Source organism: Podarcis raffonei, chromosome 11 (assembly GCF_027172205.1).
Source record: "Podarcis raffonei isolate rPodRaf1 chromosome 11, rPodRaf1.pri, whole genome shotgun sequence".
NCBI lineage: Eukaryota > Metazoa > Chordata > Lepidosauria > Squamata > Lacertidae > Podarcis > Podarcis raffonei.
In genome coordinates this window covers 28,769,280-28,787,832 of record NC_070612.1, presented here as the reverse complement: position 1 = coordinate 28,787,832, position 18,553 = coordinate 28,769,280, and the positions used below count along the sequence as shown (strand labels likewise).

The window sequence follows — 18,553 nt, the reverse complement described above, 5'->3', positions numbered from 1 at the left end:
GCTAGTATTTCCTACTCTGACTGGCGGTGACTGTCAAGACTCCTGGTCATTTTAAGTGGAGATAAGGATTAGATTAGAAGTTGCCCTAATCGTTTTGTTGCTTCCCACGCCAGTGTGAGCTGCCAGGCAGTAAGAGGTAACACAGTCATCTGAGCCTCCTTCACACATTGCTGAAGCAACATGGGAGCCAGTCCTGGGACTTGCCACACAGCTGTGGCTACAAATGAAATAGAGCTCAGTCACAGCAAAAGGTGCAGAGGAGCATAAGGAACTGAAAGGTGCAGGGAAACGTCTGAAGGCTAGTGCCAGAAGGAAAGCCCATTCCAGGCACACATAGTGGGGTCTTCCAGCCACTAAGTCAGCAGGGATGGTGCTCCAGCACTGATTAGAGCTCATCTGAACATTTAAGTGCTGCCAAAGAAGGAAAGAGCACTAATGCAAAGGGAAATGACTTCAGATGGGGAAATGTAGGCAACCCAGCCCCTCCACTCCACAGAGCAAAACACTCTTAACCGCACAGCCACAAGAGCAGGCAGCAGGAAGGCCCCTGGTGTAATCTTCCAGGGCCAAACCCAGATACTGCCTCCTTCCTTCTTCTTGCCCTATGCATAGGGAGATTCCCAGCCATATATTATGATGGAACTGTGTGTGTGATCACAGCAAACCAAAGGCTTTAGGTGCTCCAACCATGTCTACAGATTTCAAAGAGAAAGGACTGGGAAGAACCAAACAGAGAAGGGAAGCTTTCAGAATGACAAACACAAGGACTGTAGCTCATTGATAGAGCACATACTGTACCTTGCATGTAAAAAGTCCCAGGCTGAATCTTTGACACCTCCAACTAGTGCTGGGGGAGACCCCTGACGAGCTGCTGCCAGTTAGTGTAGGCATTCCTGAGTTAGAAGGACCATTCATTTGACTTTGCATAAGGCAGCTTTCTGTGTTCCACTCAGGAAGTAACAGGTAAGTAAAGTCTGCCATTGTGAGAAAAGCTTGGTGCAGTTTATCTCACAGTAATATTAATTTAAAAGGCTGGGCAAAAGTCAACAGAAATTTCGCAGTGTGATAATTTTGTATTATTGCTGTGTGTCGTACAGCCACAGCCCTTTGAAGTACTGTTCGAGTAAACCGTAGCAATTGTAAATACTTTGCTGGGTACTGTGGACAGTATCAGTGAAATGCACCTAATTCCCATGGAAATGAGCTGTATTTTTATGAGTTTGGGGTGGTAAACTGGGTGCCAGAACTCCTCTAATCCCTGGATCCAGCAAGTGTTAGAATGTAATCAAGGCTTCTAATTCTTGGAAAAGCCAAGCTAGCCTCCTGGTGAGGTGATAGCTTGGGTGATGAGCCATTAGAGGGGATTAAGGTGCTGGATGCAAGGCAGCAAATGGGCAGGCCCCTCTCCCTCAAGAGATAAAGCCAGAGTTTGGAGCAGAGGTAGCAGTGATGGGACCTAGGAAGGAAAACAGCAAGCTGGAGAAAGAGAGGGAGAGCAATGTTTGGTTTTTGTTCGATACAAGGCTGTGGCTATGGGAGAAACAAGATCATTTGGGGGTGTTAATGCTGTGAACCCCTTCATAGTAGACTCAGGTTGTACTTATGTGTAAATGAACCATATTTCATAAAGACACCACAGTCTCCGCTGTGCCTCTTTCCCAAAAGGAAACACAAACGCTGGGTAATCGCCTGGAATCTCACAGCGCTCCGTGATTAGGGTGGGGTGCAACAGTATTGTGCTTTTTCTGTAACTCACTTTGAGAGCCAGAGTTGAGCTAATTAAGGAGGGTATCATTAATATTAGACTAAATAAAGAATGTAACTTGCATCTGGATTCCACTCAGAGAGCAGAGCTGAAGGCAGATTAGGGGTCAGATTATATGAGTCAAATATTGAGTATTCATACTAGATTACTTGAGAGCTGTTTCAGGAAGGATATATTATGCTAGGACTATGAAGCACTTTACTTCCCCCTTTGGAAACTGAAGTAGGGGGCATCTCTGACTCCAAGCAAAAGCTGGAGAAGTTTGACTCTCACAGATACCCACATTCATAACTTTCACAAACATTTTTAATATTAACTTCCATTCACTGAAGGTGAATGTAACCATCATTTTCACAACCATCATTCACTACATAGGCCATCCTGAACCACATTGCAGTAGTGGCTCAGGTATGCATACTAAAAATAATAAACTACTGGTATATAGACACAGGTGCAGTCCACCAAAAGTTACAAGATTAAATTCATTTTCCAAAGGAGATCCTATGAAGGTAAGAAATTGCTGTTTGCTTATTTGCCCTATGTCCAGAGCAGAAATCAAAACAGAGAATACAATCAGTATTTGCTGCTGCTGTTTTCAGCCTACCAATGATATGTTGGAAATAAGTCTCACTGATATCAATGGACTTACTCCTTACTTACTCCTTACAATGCTAGTCTGCATGTGGCTATGTCACTCATATTTAAATATTAATTCATTCTAAAAGGCATTTAGGGTCATAATGAAACTACTGTAGATTGGAAATTTAGGCTTTTCAAGAAGGCGCAGCTTGCTAGGACATTAAAAGTTAGTCATTTGTTGGGATCATATGCCTTTGTAGCCTTGTTCAGACTGACATTGGGGACTGGTTTACAGTCCTTTGGTGTGAACTTTGAGCTTGAATTCCTGCTCCACCACTGTAATAAGCATTAGAGTCTGCACATGGATGCTGTGGGATAAATGTGCAGAATCCCAAGGGTCATTCTGGTACCCTGCCACATACATAACCAGGCCATGTGTGAACTAAGCCCTCGTGTAAAACTTGTCATGTTAATGTTTGTTTTGTATTAATTATATTCCCTTTTTATTTTTGTGTAATATATTCAGATAAATGCTGTTAACATGGTCTGACACTGGGGCAGAAATCTTAAACATTGTTTTCATTTAGCAGGCTTCAGCAACCGAGACAGAAATTGGGCCCATGAGGCTGACACAAGATCCTATTCAGGTAGGACATTTTTTCATTTTAGTAATAACTATTAAAGTATTAAATAAACTATTAAAGTATTAAGGTTCAACTAACTGCTACAATCCTTCAGCTCAGGAAAATACACAGATTAAACCATACACTTTCTGTATATGTAAAAAAAGACCTGTACATTTTAAACTTTATTCTTAGGATGACTGCGGAGCTAATAGATCATTTGAAACCAGTTACAAAGATTCAGTAAATTGTGTGATATTCAAATTCTGAAGCAGCTTGCCTTACTTGAGAATTATAAATAAAAAAGTAATATCTGATGGTATCATTTTCTGGGAATATTGAGTGGTATCCAATGAGGTTCTGCTAGTGCAATGATGCCTCTATGCCATCTCCAAATCTGCTCTGCATGGATTGGATATTATCCCCAGAGCAAACTTATGGAGCACTCAAGAAGAGGAGAAAGGAGCTCTGTGGCACAGATTTTGTGGAAACTGAACTACTTTAGTGGATACCACCTCCAGCATTAGCATTAAAACACCTGCAAATTTGTACTTTCCATCTTCAGTTCTTAGTCTCCAGCATCATCCCAGAGTCAGGCTCTCTCTCAATATGTGGAAGTTGTACTTCTGGCTGTCAGGACAAGTAGCCAAAGACTGACCTATCAAGCATTTTTTTCATTATAGGCCATAATATTCTGCAGCAACAAATTGCACTGGGTAATTGCCTGTGGTATAGAAAAGTACTTAAAACCTCTGGCTTTCAATTTTAACGATGAGTTCCTAAGTTTTGTATTCTGAGAGAAGGAATTAACTTTTTTACTTGCTTGCCATCTCTCAAGCAGAGCTGCCAGATTTCTGTTTTAATTAATCTTCCTGAAAGCCAATCCACATAGTCAGGGCACGGAGTGGGAGAGTCTGTCTGGGACAATTTAGTTTCAGAATGCAGGTGGCAAGTGGCATGTTTGGATATCTCCCCGACCGCAGGGATAAGAAGGCTAGAACAGGTTTTGGCCCTGAAGCCTGAGCATTTGGTACCAAGACATTGAATCGCACATGGTTCTAATGCTTTCTAGAGGAATTCCTTAGTTCCACAGATTCAAGAGCTATTTACTAGGTGTGACTGGTCTGTACAGAAAGAACCAGTTATAGCAAAGTTTTAAAAAGATAGAACTTTTCTGCCTACTTAAGTTTCACGTGCCATACTGGCTTGTCTTAGAACTTTTTGAAGTACATTAATAGTCTACAGCCTATTGCTTTCTTAACAGATTAGTCATACACTGACGTTTGTGGTGGTGCAACAGTCGTATTAATCATCATCTCACTTATTGTTAGGAAGTCAGCACTTCAGATAGCTTTAGATAACACAAAATCAAGGTCACCTTGCCAACCTGCAGATTAAATGCATTGACTTTCATATGGTGATTCCATGGCAAAGCACAGTCGTCAGAAACCAGCTAAAGAGAACAAAACTTTCTTTCCTTAACCTATACACAGGATGTCCCAAGGATACTAACAGGACAATCTATTCATATGAAATAAACTGAACTTTGAAACTCTGTACATTTTATGCTAAAAGAGATTGGTACTTTGAACAGTTCTTGTCAATTTTTTATAAACAACGAATCTTTTCTTTCTTGTATTATATTTATTCTAAAGCAAACATGCTGCACGACCCACTACATCTGCCACTGTTGGAGCATCAGTGCCAGCATTGGCACTGGTTTCAGGCACAGATCTTGTGGATTTCAAGTGAGATCTTATGCAATTTTGGTGAGATGTTGTCTAAAATTAGTGCCAATAGTGGAGGTGGGGGGGGATAGCCACAGGAACACCACATCAGGGGCTCCCACTACCTGAGATGATGGTCTAACCCCACCTAATGGCTGTACCGACCCTGGTGATTACTGTGATTTAATAATTTGTGTATATTTCAAAACAGAGCAGTTCAATTTCCTATGCTGCTGGCTATATAAATTTGAAAACGACTAGTAAATGTCACAAAGATGACAACATATTTCCTTCTTAAAGCACTCTTGTGAAAAATCATGAATTATTTACAGTGTTGCTTTCTCACTCAGCACATTAGAAAGCAGTTCTCATCTTGTCACTGCCTTGGGATTGGCAGATCTACCACAGAGACACTACAGAAATGTACAGACATTTGAGCGCACATAATTCTTTAAAGATGCATGAGTGACAACCCTTGGAAGCAGAAAATCCACAAAAGTATCTATAATATGGCCATTTGGGCACTGTATGTACAGTTCTGAATGTGGTGACGTGATATGGAGTATTACCTCCTAGAATGATGAGGACATTATTAAAAGTAGAATGGAAGAGGTTAGGGTGAAGCCCAGGTCTTCCCCGCCATATACTTTATCAGCCCCTGACTCATTCCCTTTGTCTCTTGAGTAGTGTTTGTCAATTCTGAATTGAACGAAACTGTAGCTACCATGGATGAATATATTGCCCAGCCAATTTCTGAGTTGAACATTGAAGGTGTTAAATACTTCTAGTAAAGAAAGCCATTCCATACGATCAAAGGCCTTGGCTGCATTCCAGAATAGTAACTCTGTGGGAAACTTCAAAATGTTTGCAGCAGTCTTAGCATTACTAACCATGCTTCTCAGTTTGCTTAAAAAATAATATCCTCATTATATTAAGACTTTTTGCTAATATTGAAGGCAGGATTTTATAATCAGAGTTCAGTATTAATACAAGACAACATGATATGTTTTCATACCTAGTTGTGAATTACTTAGACTTGTATTGTGGGTCTGATTTCTTGCACTTTCATTACTAATAGGCCAGTTGGTCAGCTGTGTGAGTCTCTTTCCAAATTTAGGAAATAGTGCTTCTGATTTCAGTTATTATTCTCATCGTTTAACAGTGTTTTACATTGGCTTTTATGGCAAGCACATCCATAAATTTCATCATTCAAAAGTGTGTGTTTTAAATGCTGCCAACTTTTGGAAAGTGAGTGGGAGCAGTGTTGCAGTAATTTTAAAAACAAATAGTATAATTTTAACCGCAAACATTATTAGGTTTAAATCCACAGTATCGGAAGGTGTTTTAAGTGTGACGACAGTAGCTTGCCTTCTATATTTTATAGGTGTTGCTGATCTTTGCGAAAGAAGATAAACAGAGTGATGGATTTTGGTGGGCTTGTGACAGAGCTGGATATAGATGTAACATAGCTCGGACGCCCGAGTCAGCACTTGAATGCTTTCTTGATAAACACCATGAAATAATTGTCATAGATCATAGAAACTCCAGATACTTTGACGCAGAAGCCATCTGTAGGTAATTAACTGCCCTTGTTTTTCATATGAAACTTGGAGTGTGAGTTAACGGTTCCACAATAGTACTATGGTCACTTTATTTAGTGTTGCTGTACATCCAGAATTTCCTGGACATAGCCGGGATTTGGCCGTCAGAAACAGTGTCCAGGTGGAAATCTCTGAAGTGTCAGCAAAAATCCAGATGTATGGCAACCCATGTTGGCAGTGTTGTTTTTTGTGATTTTCCTTAAAAATAGTTCAAAAACTTTTTTGAGATTTTGCACACACACAAAAAGCTCAAACTTTGGGCAGTACTAAAAGAAACACTCAACAACTTTTTTGACTGCATTTTCACCTTTTGAAATATGGGAACTCTACTTTATTTCTAAGGCAAATCAGTGCCTGGACCGTGCCACTTCAGACTGCATAGTAGGAGAGATCACAGAGCATAGTTAAAACTATTTGCTACCACAAGATGTGGTGATAGCCACTAATTTGGACTGTTTCTGGAGGAAAAGACTGCCAGTGGCCGTTAGCTGAGACAGCAATGTGTTTCCTCCGGAAACAAAGGCAGTATGTGTCTGAATAGCAGTTACTGAAGATCACACGTGTGCCATGGAGGACTTAGCCAGATTTTGGGCTTATATAAGGATTTAGTTGACAACTATGCATGCCAGACTAGAAAGGCCTTGAAAATGCACTATAAAGGACTTGATAAGCACATATATGCTTTTGTTCTTATGATTATTCTATGATTCCATAGAAGAGCTGAACTCCTGCTTTATAGAAAGTTGAATATCAAAGAGAATAGGAACATAGGAAGCTGCCTGATATTGAACAGATTGTTGGTCCATCTAGGTCTGTGTTGTCTGCACTGACTGACAGCATCTCACCAATGTTTCAACAGACAATATATATATGGATGATTTTTTTGTATAGAGGAGCATTCAGTTAGGTGAGCCCCATCCTGCAGTCTGATGTGACATACATTGAGGTTTACCACCTCAACATCAAACTAGACCCTCAACACCAGGAATAAAAGGCATAAATGTGAGGTTGAATACTGCAAGATAGTTCTCTGCAAATCAAGCCAAAAGCAGTATTTTGTTTTCACTTCTGAAAATAAAAAGGTTGTAGGCAACTAAACTTAGAGCTGACTTAGTAACCTTGTACTTGAGCTAATTTAGGGTTGTGTGGGTGTTAGACTCTGCCTTACCTCAAAATACTGTCAGGCCCCACTGCGATGATTCTGCGGCGTGCCATTCTCGACCAATCTCGATACCCTCTCAAATTGCCATACATGAGGACAGAAACCTGCAGACTGCCCTTGATGAAAGGGAACTTATTGATTCATTCAGAGCCCTCCCTCCGAAAGAACAGTCGGTGATGATGCAAAGATTTGACACGCTTAAATCGCAGCTTTTGCAAGTCCAACACAGAGGGGAAGATACTAACGATGCTTCAAACAACCCCACTTGGGTTCACCGGACAGAAGTGGTCGACCTTCTTCAGCTCAGCCCCACTTTGAAAACAAAAACCATCCTGCAAGACTCAAATCTTCAAGTTGTTTCTGACCCCAGTGCTATTCTACGAGACGACCAGGCTCTGCCATCCTCACTTAACCTTCATCTACATCCATCGACCAACACACTTAAGGATGAAACTCTGATTTCCCTGCCTGACTCAAATTCCTCTTGTGTGGGTGTTGCAGAGCCTGGTTGCATGGTGGAACAATCAAATGACCTCCTCTGAAGTCCATCAATAGAATCATAGACCTTTAGCGTTGGAAGGGACCCTGAGGATCATCTAGTACAACCCCCTGCAATGCAGGAATATGTAGCTGTTCCATATGGGAATTGAACCTGCAACCTTGGTGTTAACGACACCATGCTCTAACCAACTAAGCTATCTTACCCAGGTCTGAGAAATATGTAAATATCGGGTATATGTTGAAAGATGAATGAAACTGATAGTTTCTTTCTTTATTTCAGCTTCTAAAAGTTGCAGATTATACACACACACACACACACACACACACACACAAAACCAAAAAAACCCCGGAGAAACACACATGTAGCCACAGCTTTTTAAATTATTTCCTCTGAAGATGTTCTTGCTGCTGAAGAAACAAAACACTGTTTTGCTTATAAAATCGCTTATCTCTCCAGTAATATTAACTGCTTCAGACGAAACAAATTTAACTTTGGTTTTGTGTGCAATTTGCCTGCATAAGTAAGAATCCACTCATAGGTTGAAATATGGTGTTTGCTGTATTGATTTTTGTTGTTAAAGATTGTTTCAATGATTATGACATTGACTTTCCTAATTTCAGGTCAATCCGTGCTACAAAGCCTGCTGAACACACTGTAATATTAGCTGTTGTTCCACAAATGTAAGTATTTTTTGGCAAGAATGTTTTCCAAATGACACTTTTTTAATGGGTAAGGTTAACTAATGAACAAAATATCTTAGCAGTGGTTGGACTTCACATCCATAAATATGCTAGTGATAAGTGTTTTAATTGACTCTTTACTCAGAGAAGGACAATACAAGTCTCTCATTAAAATCTTAGATCAAACTATTAATTCAGACAAGAATGTCTATTCACTTCAGAATGTGGTTTGGCACATTATTGAAAATTCATACATTTCCCAAAACTCCTGCACTTAGGATATGGTGCTGTTGCCATTGAAAAAGGACCCCCGCCCCCCGCTGCCGCCGCTGCCTCCACCACCACCACCATTAAATTTATACACTGCTTGATTGTACAAAAACCTCAAAGGGGGTTACAAAAAAATAATAAAATTATAAATAATACATACAGAAAGTCATCAGCTGCCTCCATGGGAACTCCTATCACAAATCTGCAAGAGCAGAATATGGTGTTTTGAGGTTCCTTCAGGATTTAATACTTGCAGGATTTTTGCTCTCAGGCCAAAATGCAATTAAAGCACATTGTGACCGATAGCACACCAAAGCTATTTGCCTTGTGGGGGTATGATGATGAGTTTAGCTACTTAGCCAACATACATTGTGAGGTCTAGATATCTGACTCGTACCAAGCTCATGTTGGCATAACATAACAAATAAGGAAAGGCAATATCTGCAAAACTGATATTAAGAGGAAAACTCAATGTGCTAGAGTAAATATATATTTTGTGCTTTATGACTTCTATATGTATGAATAATATTATTGCACTAATTCCCAAAGGGGTAGCTATGGTAATCTGTGTTGCAGCAAAAACAACAGGCACTTTAAAGATTAACAAATTGATTGTGGCATAAGCTTACACATACATAAATACACATACTTGAGGGAATTATCAGAATTTTTCAGATCGCTTGGCTGACAACATTTTCTACAATTCTGTAGGTCTGGTAACCAAGAAGAAACGTCTGTCCTACCCATTCTCCATGCAGGTTTTAACAGGGTATGTAGAAGTTATTTTCACTTTCTTTAAGTGATAACTAATTTTTCAGTCTCCAGTTATTTTCTCTCAATGATTTGATGCAGATGTTGTTCATCAGCCACCCTGAGTGATGGTGCATACGCATCAGAATGATGAGGTAGAAATTCTCATAAAAACTGAAAATACATACTTTTGTTGCATGATAGCTTTGAGAGCCCCCGACCTTTACATTTTAACTAAAAATGTCTGAAAAGTAAGCAGGGACATTAAGGGAAAGCTATTTTCAAAAATTAAATCAGGGTTCTCTAAGGGTATCTTCGTAAGCACCTTTAACTGCCTGGTCCTCTGTGGTCAGCCCTGAGCAGAAGAGGACTGGAAAGCTGGCTGCCGCTTTCTTTGCCTTTAAGATCCTTATGTAAACACAAAATGAGTCTGGGTGTAAGGTCAGACTCCACAAACAACCACCTGAACTTCCCAATAAAGACCTGGTTACACTGGAGAACTGCATTTTTAGATGGATTTAAAAAGAAAAACAAAGAGGGACCAACTGTTTGGTGTGTGTTGGTGTGTCCCCCCCTTATTTATTTATTTATTTATTTATTTACATTTCATATTTAAATTATATAGATAAGACACATAAACTTTGAATATTCAAATACTGTAAATAAAACACGTCATGTATTCTTCGCCTTTAACATTGCAGTTGTATATCCACATTTTACCAACTATTGTTACACTTTTCCCTTTCCCCATGTACCCTTTTGACTCCTCACCCCCCCGGCATGGCTTCTTTAATTCTATTTACTAATAGTGCTATTGTGTTTATACTTACTATCTAACTTATTTAAAATTCCATCTTCAACATCATAATTCTTGTCTTTGTGAGCTCAGTCTAAGCATAGAGTTGTGTGTGTTTCTTTGGTGCAGCCGCAACGAAAGATTGAAAAGTTCTACTTTTAAACTAATCAGACTTCTGTGTTATTTCTGAATATTCTGGTTAGTTCAAGCTATGGTCATTTCAGAGAAGCCAGGATCAGAAATGACTTATGGTGCTGATTTGTTCAGAGCCAGCAGTGGGGGGGGGGCATCCCCTTTTCTGTTGTTTTTGCCACCTGCTTTTTTCTTCCTCCCCACTTTGACATCCACATGAATTTAAGCCCAAGAGTCACATAAAATTAGACTTGACTCCTGCTTTTAAGCTATCCAGGGTTATCCAAGTTCACACATAATGAGGATCCTGGTTATTTATTAAACAAATAAACTGCTTAGTTTATTGAACTACAACTCCCATCATCCCTGACCACTGGTCATGCTGGTTAGGAATGATGGGAGTTGTAGTCCAACAACATCTGGAGACCCAAGGTTGAGAAAGGCTGGTTAAAAGCAGGTGTAGATACTTCCTATGTCCTCATGACCACGTCAAAGGAGGGGTGTGTGTGTGTGTGTGTGTGAAGACCTGAGTATGATGCAGGTTCTTGCACGTGATGCTAAACCCAAAGTTCAGTATTTGTTTCTGAATTATTTCAATGGATATGAGCTTAATGCTCTGATGATGCAATTTAGCACTGAGTCACAAAAATGGCATGCTCATTTGCAGGCTGAATTGATCTGCGTTATAGCTGGCCACCTCACGAATCTGGTGACATTAGCATGCATCCAGATGGAAAATGATCAAACATGACCAACCTACATTTGTAAGCTGTGTCATGGTGCTGTAAATGCAGCTTGGTTTTAAGATGGGCTCATTTTGAACCTGCCACTGATCCATCAGCTCCCTTATGAACAGATCAGTTTGGTCTTGTGAATCAGCATGAATGACCCAGTCTAATAATCTCTTGGTGCGAATTCTATTGTCTTTCTTATCTTTCTCTCTCTCATGTATTTGCTGCAATAATTACAACCAACTTGTTCAGACAGGATCCCATTGAATATCTCCATGCCATCTTTAGGTTGTGTATTATAGCTCATTCTTGTTGCCCTTGTTCTCAAGTGACGGGAAAAGGATTAACATACCAAAGAATAGGCTTTAAAATAATACTGAGTGGGTGGACAGACACTTTCTATGCTTCACTGGTTGCCTTCTGGGCTGCCGTTTGTTCACAGGAAAAGCAGCCAGAGGCTGAGCCTCTGATTCAAAGCACAGTCACCTGGAAGCAACTTCATTAGTATTGATGAGGCCAAGGGAGCAATCCTAACTCCCAGTGGGGGAGCAGTGGGGTTGAAAGGAGCAGCAGGGCCACCACCACATCCAAAGCTACACAACATATACCAAGGAACAATTTTTTGTTGAGCCTGCTCCAAGCTGGCACAGCAAAGAGGCCAGCTCTCATCCCTCTCTGGCAGCTATAATGGATTAGGATCCAGTAGATCCAGTTCCAGGCCTTACAGCAGGTACTACTAGTGCGAACTTCACTGACAGTACACTGTCCAGAGTCCACACCAGAGGCAATGAACTCTGCATCTTCAACAGCAGAGTTGGGGGGAAGGACACCTGTGCTGTATCCTAACTTCCTCCAGCAGCATGGATCAGGGGTTAGGATTGCTGTAGCCATTTCAGAGGTTTAGGGTTTGTGTGTACAATAAGAATAAATGTATATTATTCATAGTAGCCTGCTTTTTTCATTAGGACTTCAAAGAAACTGGTCAAAGAATAAGGGAAATGTAAACAAACATTATAGGGGGACTTCCGGGTTAGCGCCATCGGCGAATGGCGGAGTTCCTCCGACCGGAGGAACTGGCTCCGTGGAAACTGGGTCTTCCCGCCGCGGCGAAGGTGGGGACCCGCTAGAAATCCCAGGTGGAGGAAGCCTGGGAACATGGGGTTCGGCAGGGCACCAGGAGCGCCTCCCCTACTCGCGGGGAACCCCATTTTGGGGCTCCGGAGCGAAGTGGGGTGAGCGGCGCGGTGCTGCGAACTGATTGCTACTTTCACGGAGGGAAGCTGCATAGCCATTGCTGGAGAGCGCTGACTTTTTCCTGTGGACAATTGGACTCTAAACAAGTACCCGTGAGTAGAAATGGAAAATTGGATCAAGAAACATTCTAATTTGGCATCGAAGCGGGAAGGTTTAAAACAGGAAGTCCGCCTTCCGCTTTTTGTAAATAGACTGAAGCAAAAACCTTGTAAGCTAATAGCCTGGAAAGTCGTTTGTAAAGGTCGAAATCTCCTTCATTTATAACCACTAAAACCCCCTTGGAAGCAGGAGAAAAGGGGGGGAAATTTTGACTGTTCAAGCCTGCAGGAGAAAGAGTAAAAGAAAAGTAAGTTTCCACCGTCTCAAACCTGGGAACGGGGTGTCAGAGACAGAAATTGTCGGAGACGTTCATTGACTGTGAATGGAACATTTTGACAGATAGCTAAAAAAAGAGAAACAAACTGATTCCAATGTTGCCTTTTGCATCCTAAAGAAACAAAATATTTGAAAAATGAAAGTAACTTTCCTTTGTTGGATATGTTTTAAAAAGATGGACACAAATAGAAATTGTCTCCTCTAGAGGGAGCTTGTTAAATTGTTGCTGCAGTCCACTAGGGGACTTTACAGCTGTGAGATTAAGATCGTGGGACCAGTCTTCTGACCTTGAATAAAAATGTGTTGGGAGGAAGTCTTGGTGCTGGCTTTTTGTAAAACAAATGCTTTGCTGGAGCATTTGCATGAGAAGATGGATCTGATGAATGAGAAGTTGGACTTGATGACTGTTGTAGTCAGTAAATGAGGACAAACAGGGAATACTGACACAGAAATCATACAGGGACCAACTCAGGAAACTGGTTCGACTGGGCAAGTGCAAGGGCAGATGATAATGGAGGAGGTGGCGGATGCACCTCAAGTAATGCAAATGGAGAGATCCGAGGCCCTGCAGGAGCATAAGCTGCTGTCTTTGAAGATTGAATTTGGAGTGGGCCAGGGGGAGCCTGGAGCTGAGGAGGCTCTTAACTTTGGAGGGACTTTGAAATATGCTGTTAACTATTTTTTGGATCACATTGATGACTGCGGGGAGTGGGACTGTGGGGAATGGGCTGGTCTGATGAGGGGAGATGGGAATAACTATCGGCTGGAACCCCCCAGAGATCTACTCCTCAAGGAGAAAGGAAAGAAATTAAGAAAGAGACCAACAAAAGACAAGGAAAAGTGCAAGTATAAACAAGAAGAAGAAAATCTGCAGAAGGGGCATGGAAGAGACTTAAGGGCCTCGGACATAAGATCACCAGGTTGATGGACTGGATGGAATGGACAATAAGGACTGACATAACCCGAGACCAGGAAGAAGGGACGTTGGATGAAAATTAGAAGAAAGTCTATAAAGAAAAATTTTTATTTTGGGAATTAGTGTAAAATTAATGAATATTAAGGAAAATGTTGGAACGAAACTATCTGGCTTTAGTAGAAATGATATAAGGAGTTATGTATAAACAAGTATTAAGTTTTAAGCTTTAAGGTATTTTATGGTAAGATAAGGTTAAACAAATTAAGGCAAATTGAATAACAGAATATGGTGAAAGATGGAAAGGATTTGCTGAGTTAATTAATAGGCTAGACTGTCAAGATAAATTATTCAAATAAAAATTGAGAAAGATGGAAAGAATTTGCTGAAATAACTAATTAAGCTAGAATACGAAAAGGGAGGTGTGAGGAGGTCAAGGAAATAAGCAAATGAAAGATGTAATATGGGATTTGTATTTTTCTTTTTTGTTGTGGTGTTGTTGTATTGGCTTTTATGTATTTTCTTCTTCTTTTTTGTTTTTTTTCCTTCTCTTTTCTGTATTTTTGAAACTCTGAATAAATATCATTTTAAAAAACAAACAAACATTATAGGGAACTACAGTGTATTAGATGCTGCCATTTGTTCTTCAAGTTCCCCCTCCCAACTCTGTCATTCCTCATCTCAGAAGAAAACTGTTTGTCAGCATTATACTTTTGCTGCTCGTTGCATTTGCCAGACCTGCTTTTTCATATATATAGCCTAAATTACGTGAGAGGGACTTACTCTATAACAGGAACAGGCAATGTGAAGCCTTCCAGATTTTCTGGGACTCCAGTTCCCATCAGCCCCAGCAGGGGCAGAGGAAGTGGGGTGCAGTGGGGCCATCTACCCCAGGTGTCTACACTGAAGGGTGACAAAATGCCGGGAGGCACTCATCGTGGGGCCTGCAGCGTTCCCGAGCAAAGCATCTCTCCTGGGAGTGATGCAGTAGCTTGGGTGTCTGCAGGCTCCACAGCTTGGAGGCTGAGTAGGAGGAGGCAGGCAGACTCCTTGGAGGCCCCACGGAGCGTCCTGCCCTGGCTGGCCCCACCCCGCGGGTGACTGGCCCCGCCCCTGGGTGCAGGGCACGTGCGCTGCCCCAGGCGCCCGATCAGCTTGCTCCACCGCTGAGCCCCAGCCAACATCAACAATCATCAGGGATGGTGGAACTTGTAGTACAACATCTGGAAGGCAACACATTGACTACCTCTGCTCTGTACCATTCTGTGCTATTAAAATGACATAATTTTTATCTGACAGCCAGCTTCTCAAAGGTCCATTTCTAGTCCATTTCTACTCAGGGATTTACTTACCCTGCTGTACAGTGCAGTTGTAGTTGCAAAAGCCACATACATTCTGTTCTCCTGTCTGTTGGTACCACTTTAATTTACAATCACATATGCATGACATTTTAGGGGTTCAGTATGCATAATATGTAGTGCATGCAGTCTCTGCAGTTTGCAGAAGTTTTGCCCAGGCTGGTTCCCCCTCATCCACCAGCCCACATTGTTCACAAAAGCAAGATTAGGATTAGGGCAGGCTCTGCTTGCACAATTCATTTTTCCCCTTTTGCCCCCGAAAACTTCCCCAAAGCATATGGGGCCACCTAAACAATGTGTCTGTCTTGTGGAGGCTATAGTAGGAGAGGGGAATTGCCCAAACTCGGCAAGTGGAACCCTGTTGGATTCAACCCAATAAAAACATAAATAAAAACTTAATTCAGAACATGGAAAACATTAAGATAAGCGTCCAGAAGCAAAAACCAAACTGTTCCCTTACACACTGCAATTTACAATTTGCACAATTTGCAATGTACAAGGCACAAACCAACGCTCCCCTTCTTTTCCTTCCTAGGAAGAAAGTAAAAATCTAAACTACGGGCATTTGCACATACCAGGCTTAAATTGCCTTTTAGAAATTATTTATGTTGACAGCTGATTCATGTGAAAGAGAAGGTCAAAGAGATGTAATTGTAACATGGATGTTATTTGGCCAGGGCAGATTTTGTATTAATAAAAACAAACTGAAGCAAAGCCTGCTTTTAAGACTCATTAATGAATCCCCTACTGGGTCAACACTTGTAATTCTAGAAAAGTGGGGACAGGATATTATGGGTCATGTTTTCCTTATGCAAGAAAATGTAGCATCACACCAATGACTAATACATTAAAATTTGTGAAAGTGATTTTGCACCTACAATGGTGACGGTGACAGTGCTACATTTTCAGTGGGGAGGGGAAGTGGAGACTTGTGTGGCATATTCTTACTGCTATAATTTTTTCAGCAAGAGCCTTTGAAGTTTCTTCAAAGGTTTGTTTGCTGGCCATAGAAACGTTTGTTCATTTATAGGGCAAGTAACATCAGAAAGTACCATCTGCTGAGATAGCCATCAAAGTCTCCATGTGCTCTCAAAAAAGCCCCCTCCTCCCCCCAATCTTCAGTTAACAACCAGTCTTCCAATGCAATACAGCTACCAGTTTCACAGGCAAAAATCTATAATCATCAGTGGGAACAGAAATAAGACACCAAATGTGGTGGCTCCTGTATGGCGCCAATTATTTTTCTCCTCCTGTTTTTACTCAGCATTGCCAGTGACCTTTCAAGCACCTTAACCTTGAGCAGTTGCTGTCACTCAATACCTGCGTTACTAGGGATAGGGTAAAATGTTAGAGCCTCCCCCACCCTTCCATCTTTTAAATCGCACCTCTTATGACTTCGTGATTCTTATGATTTCATGACTGAATGCTTCATCATGCTGAACAATTTTAGGGTGAATACACATTCTCTTTTGTGGGGTAGGATTCATGCTTTCAGCACTAAATGGCCATACCTCTTTTCTCTAGTTTTGTGATTGCCTCCTTCAAGCATGGAAAAAATCCATTCTCCATATCACAATGCAATATGCTTGCAAAAAGCTTGTAGAAACTGTGTAAGGGGCTGGGAAAAGAGACTCATGGAGACATTATTTATGCCCACTGGTGTGGACAGAACATAGTAGGATGCAGACATTAAAAAGTGCAATACTACCAGTAAAAGAGAATAGCAATTCCACTTTTGGCTCATTCTGTGTGGAACTGATGGGAGTCACAGTTCAACAAGACCCGGAAGGCACCATTTTGGGTACCCTGGAATAAACAATTAGCAGGCTAGATGGACCAGTGGTCTGACAACTTCATATGTTTCTTGTGTTGATCATAAATATATGGTATCTTAATTGCATATAAGGCTTTTTTTTCTATCCCCTAGAGATTTTTGGAGAATAGTAGCATCACTGCTTGTTACAATGAACTGATTCAAATAGAACATAGCGAGGTGCGATCACAGTTCAAACTACGGTACGTAAAAATATGTGCGAAAACTGTTCATGTTCTTGACAGAAAGTGTCCTTGGCAGAAAGGAGGCGAGCCGGTCGCTAGCATGCAGCCCGGAGGGGGAGGAGAAGGGGGGGCAGCAGGAGGAACCGCCTCAGCCTGCCCAAGCCAAAATCCCAGACATATGCTTAAATATTTAAAAAATCCCCCGGGTGCCCATGTTGCGTGTACAAGACGACCACCAATTTTTTACTTTTTTTTTTTTAAGCAAAATAACCTTGTCTTATACACGAAAAAAATACGGTAGTTCCAGGATTTGGGAAGTGCAGACCAAATAATTAACCATTCATCAGGAGTAAGTGCTGTTTGGGGCTTGCACAGGGACTCAGCTTCTAGTCACTTGCCTCAGTCAGACTCCTTATTTCTTATATTCCAAGTATTCACCTCCTGCTTTCTTCCATTGGGCTTTAGTTTTTCCTAATCAGAATATGTTCACCTAAGTAGAGCATTTTGTATATACAGTGGTACCTCGGGTTAAGAACTTAATTCGTTCTGGAGGTCCGTACTTAACCTGAAACTGTTTTTAACCTGAAGCACCACTTCAGCTAATGGGGCCTCCCACTACTGCCGTGCGATTTCTGTTCTCATCCTGAAGCAAAGTTCTTAACCTGAGGTAATATTTCTGGGTTAGCGGAGTCTGTAACCTGAAGCATATGTAACCTGAAGCGTCTGTAACCTGAGGTACCACTGTAGTTGGTATCACTATAAGAAGCAAACATTTCTTTCATTTTTCTACATCCGGGTTCTCCCCCCCCCCAGCTGCTGTTCTTCCACATGGCTTCAGGGAACTTATACCCACACGCTATCTGAGTTTAAGGTGTTGGTCAGATGGAACGATTCCCACTCTTCTCCCTTTGCATTTTGTCCTGGGGGGGTCTGCCGTTCTGCACCCCAGAGTCAATTATGGAGGGGGGGCACACAGTGGGAAGAGAGAAGGGAAAGTCCTGTTGCCAAAGCAGAAGAACTTGTGCATGGCTTCCACTAACACAATTTGTTATGTCAATCCCACCCAAAGTGTATACAAATGTGTGCCCTCTTTTGCAAGTGGAGCTGAGGGTCCAATCTACATATAGGCAGTGACTGCTTTGGGCACGTCCAATATGTGTGTGATTGCATGTGCGCGTATTGTGCCGAAACTGGAAGTGACCCAAAAATGTCACAAAAATGGGTGGGGCAGTGTGTTTACAAGCTTTTCCAATGGTGTTTCAAATGTATGTGATTTCACTTCAACATACAGCACCTCAGAACATAACCCCTGCATAAATGAGGTAAGTGTACTGGGT

The 18,553-nt window shown here is 41.4% G+C and overlaps 1 protein-coding gene across 1 annotated transcript in view; it reads left to right on the top strand.

Moving 5' to 3' along the window:
* The window catches only part of PDE8B (phosphodiesterase 8B), a 43,199-nt gene that overhangs the window by 9,428 nt on the left and 15,218 nt on the right, over positions 1-18,553 (top strand). Inside the window, exons 2-6 of the mRNA XM_053407728.1 lie at positions 2,932-2,991; positions 6,079-6,269; positions 8,580-8,639; positions 9,621-9,678; positions 17,146-17,234. Of these exons, the coding sequence (XP_053263703.1) occupies positions 2,932-2,991; positions 6,079-6,269; positions 8,580-8,639; positions 9,621-9,678; positions 17,146-17,234 (458 nt within the window). The remainder of the gene's footprint in view (positions 1-2,931; positions 2,992-6,078; positions 6,270-8,579; positions 8,640-9,620; positions 9,679-17,145; positions 17,235-18,553) is intronic.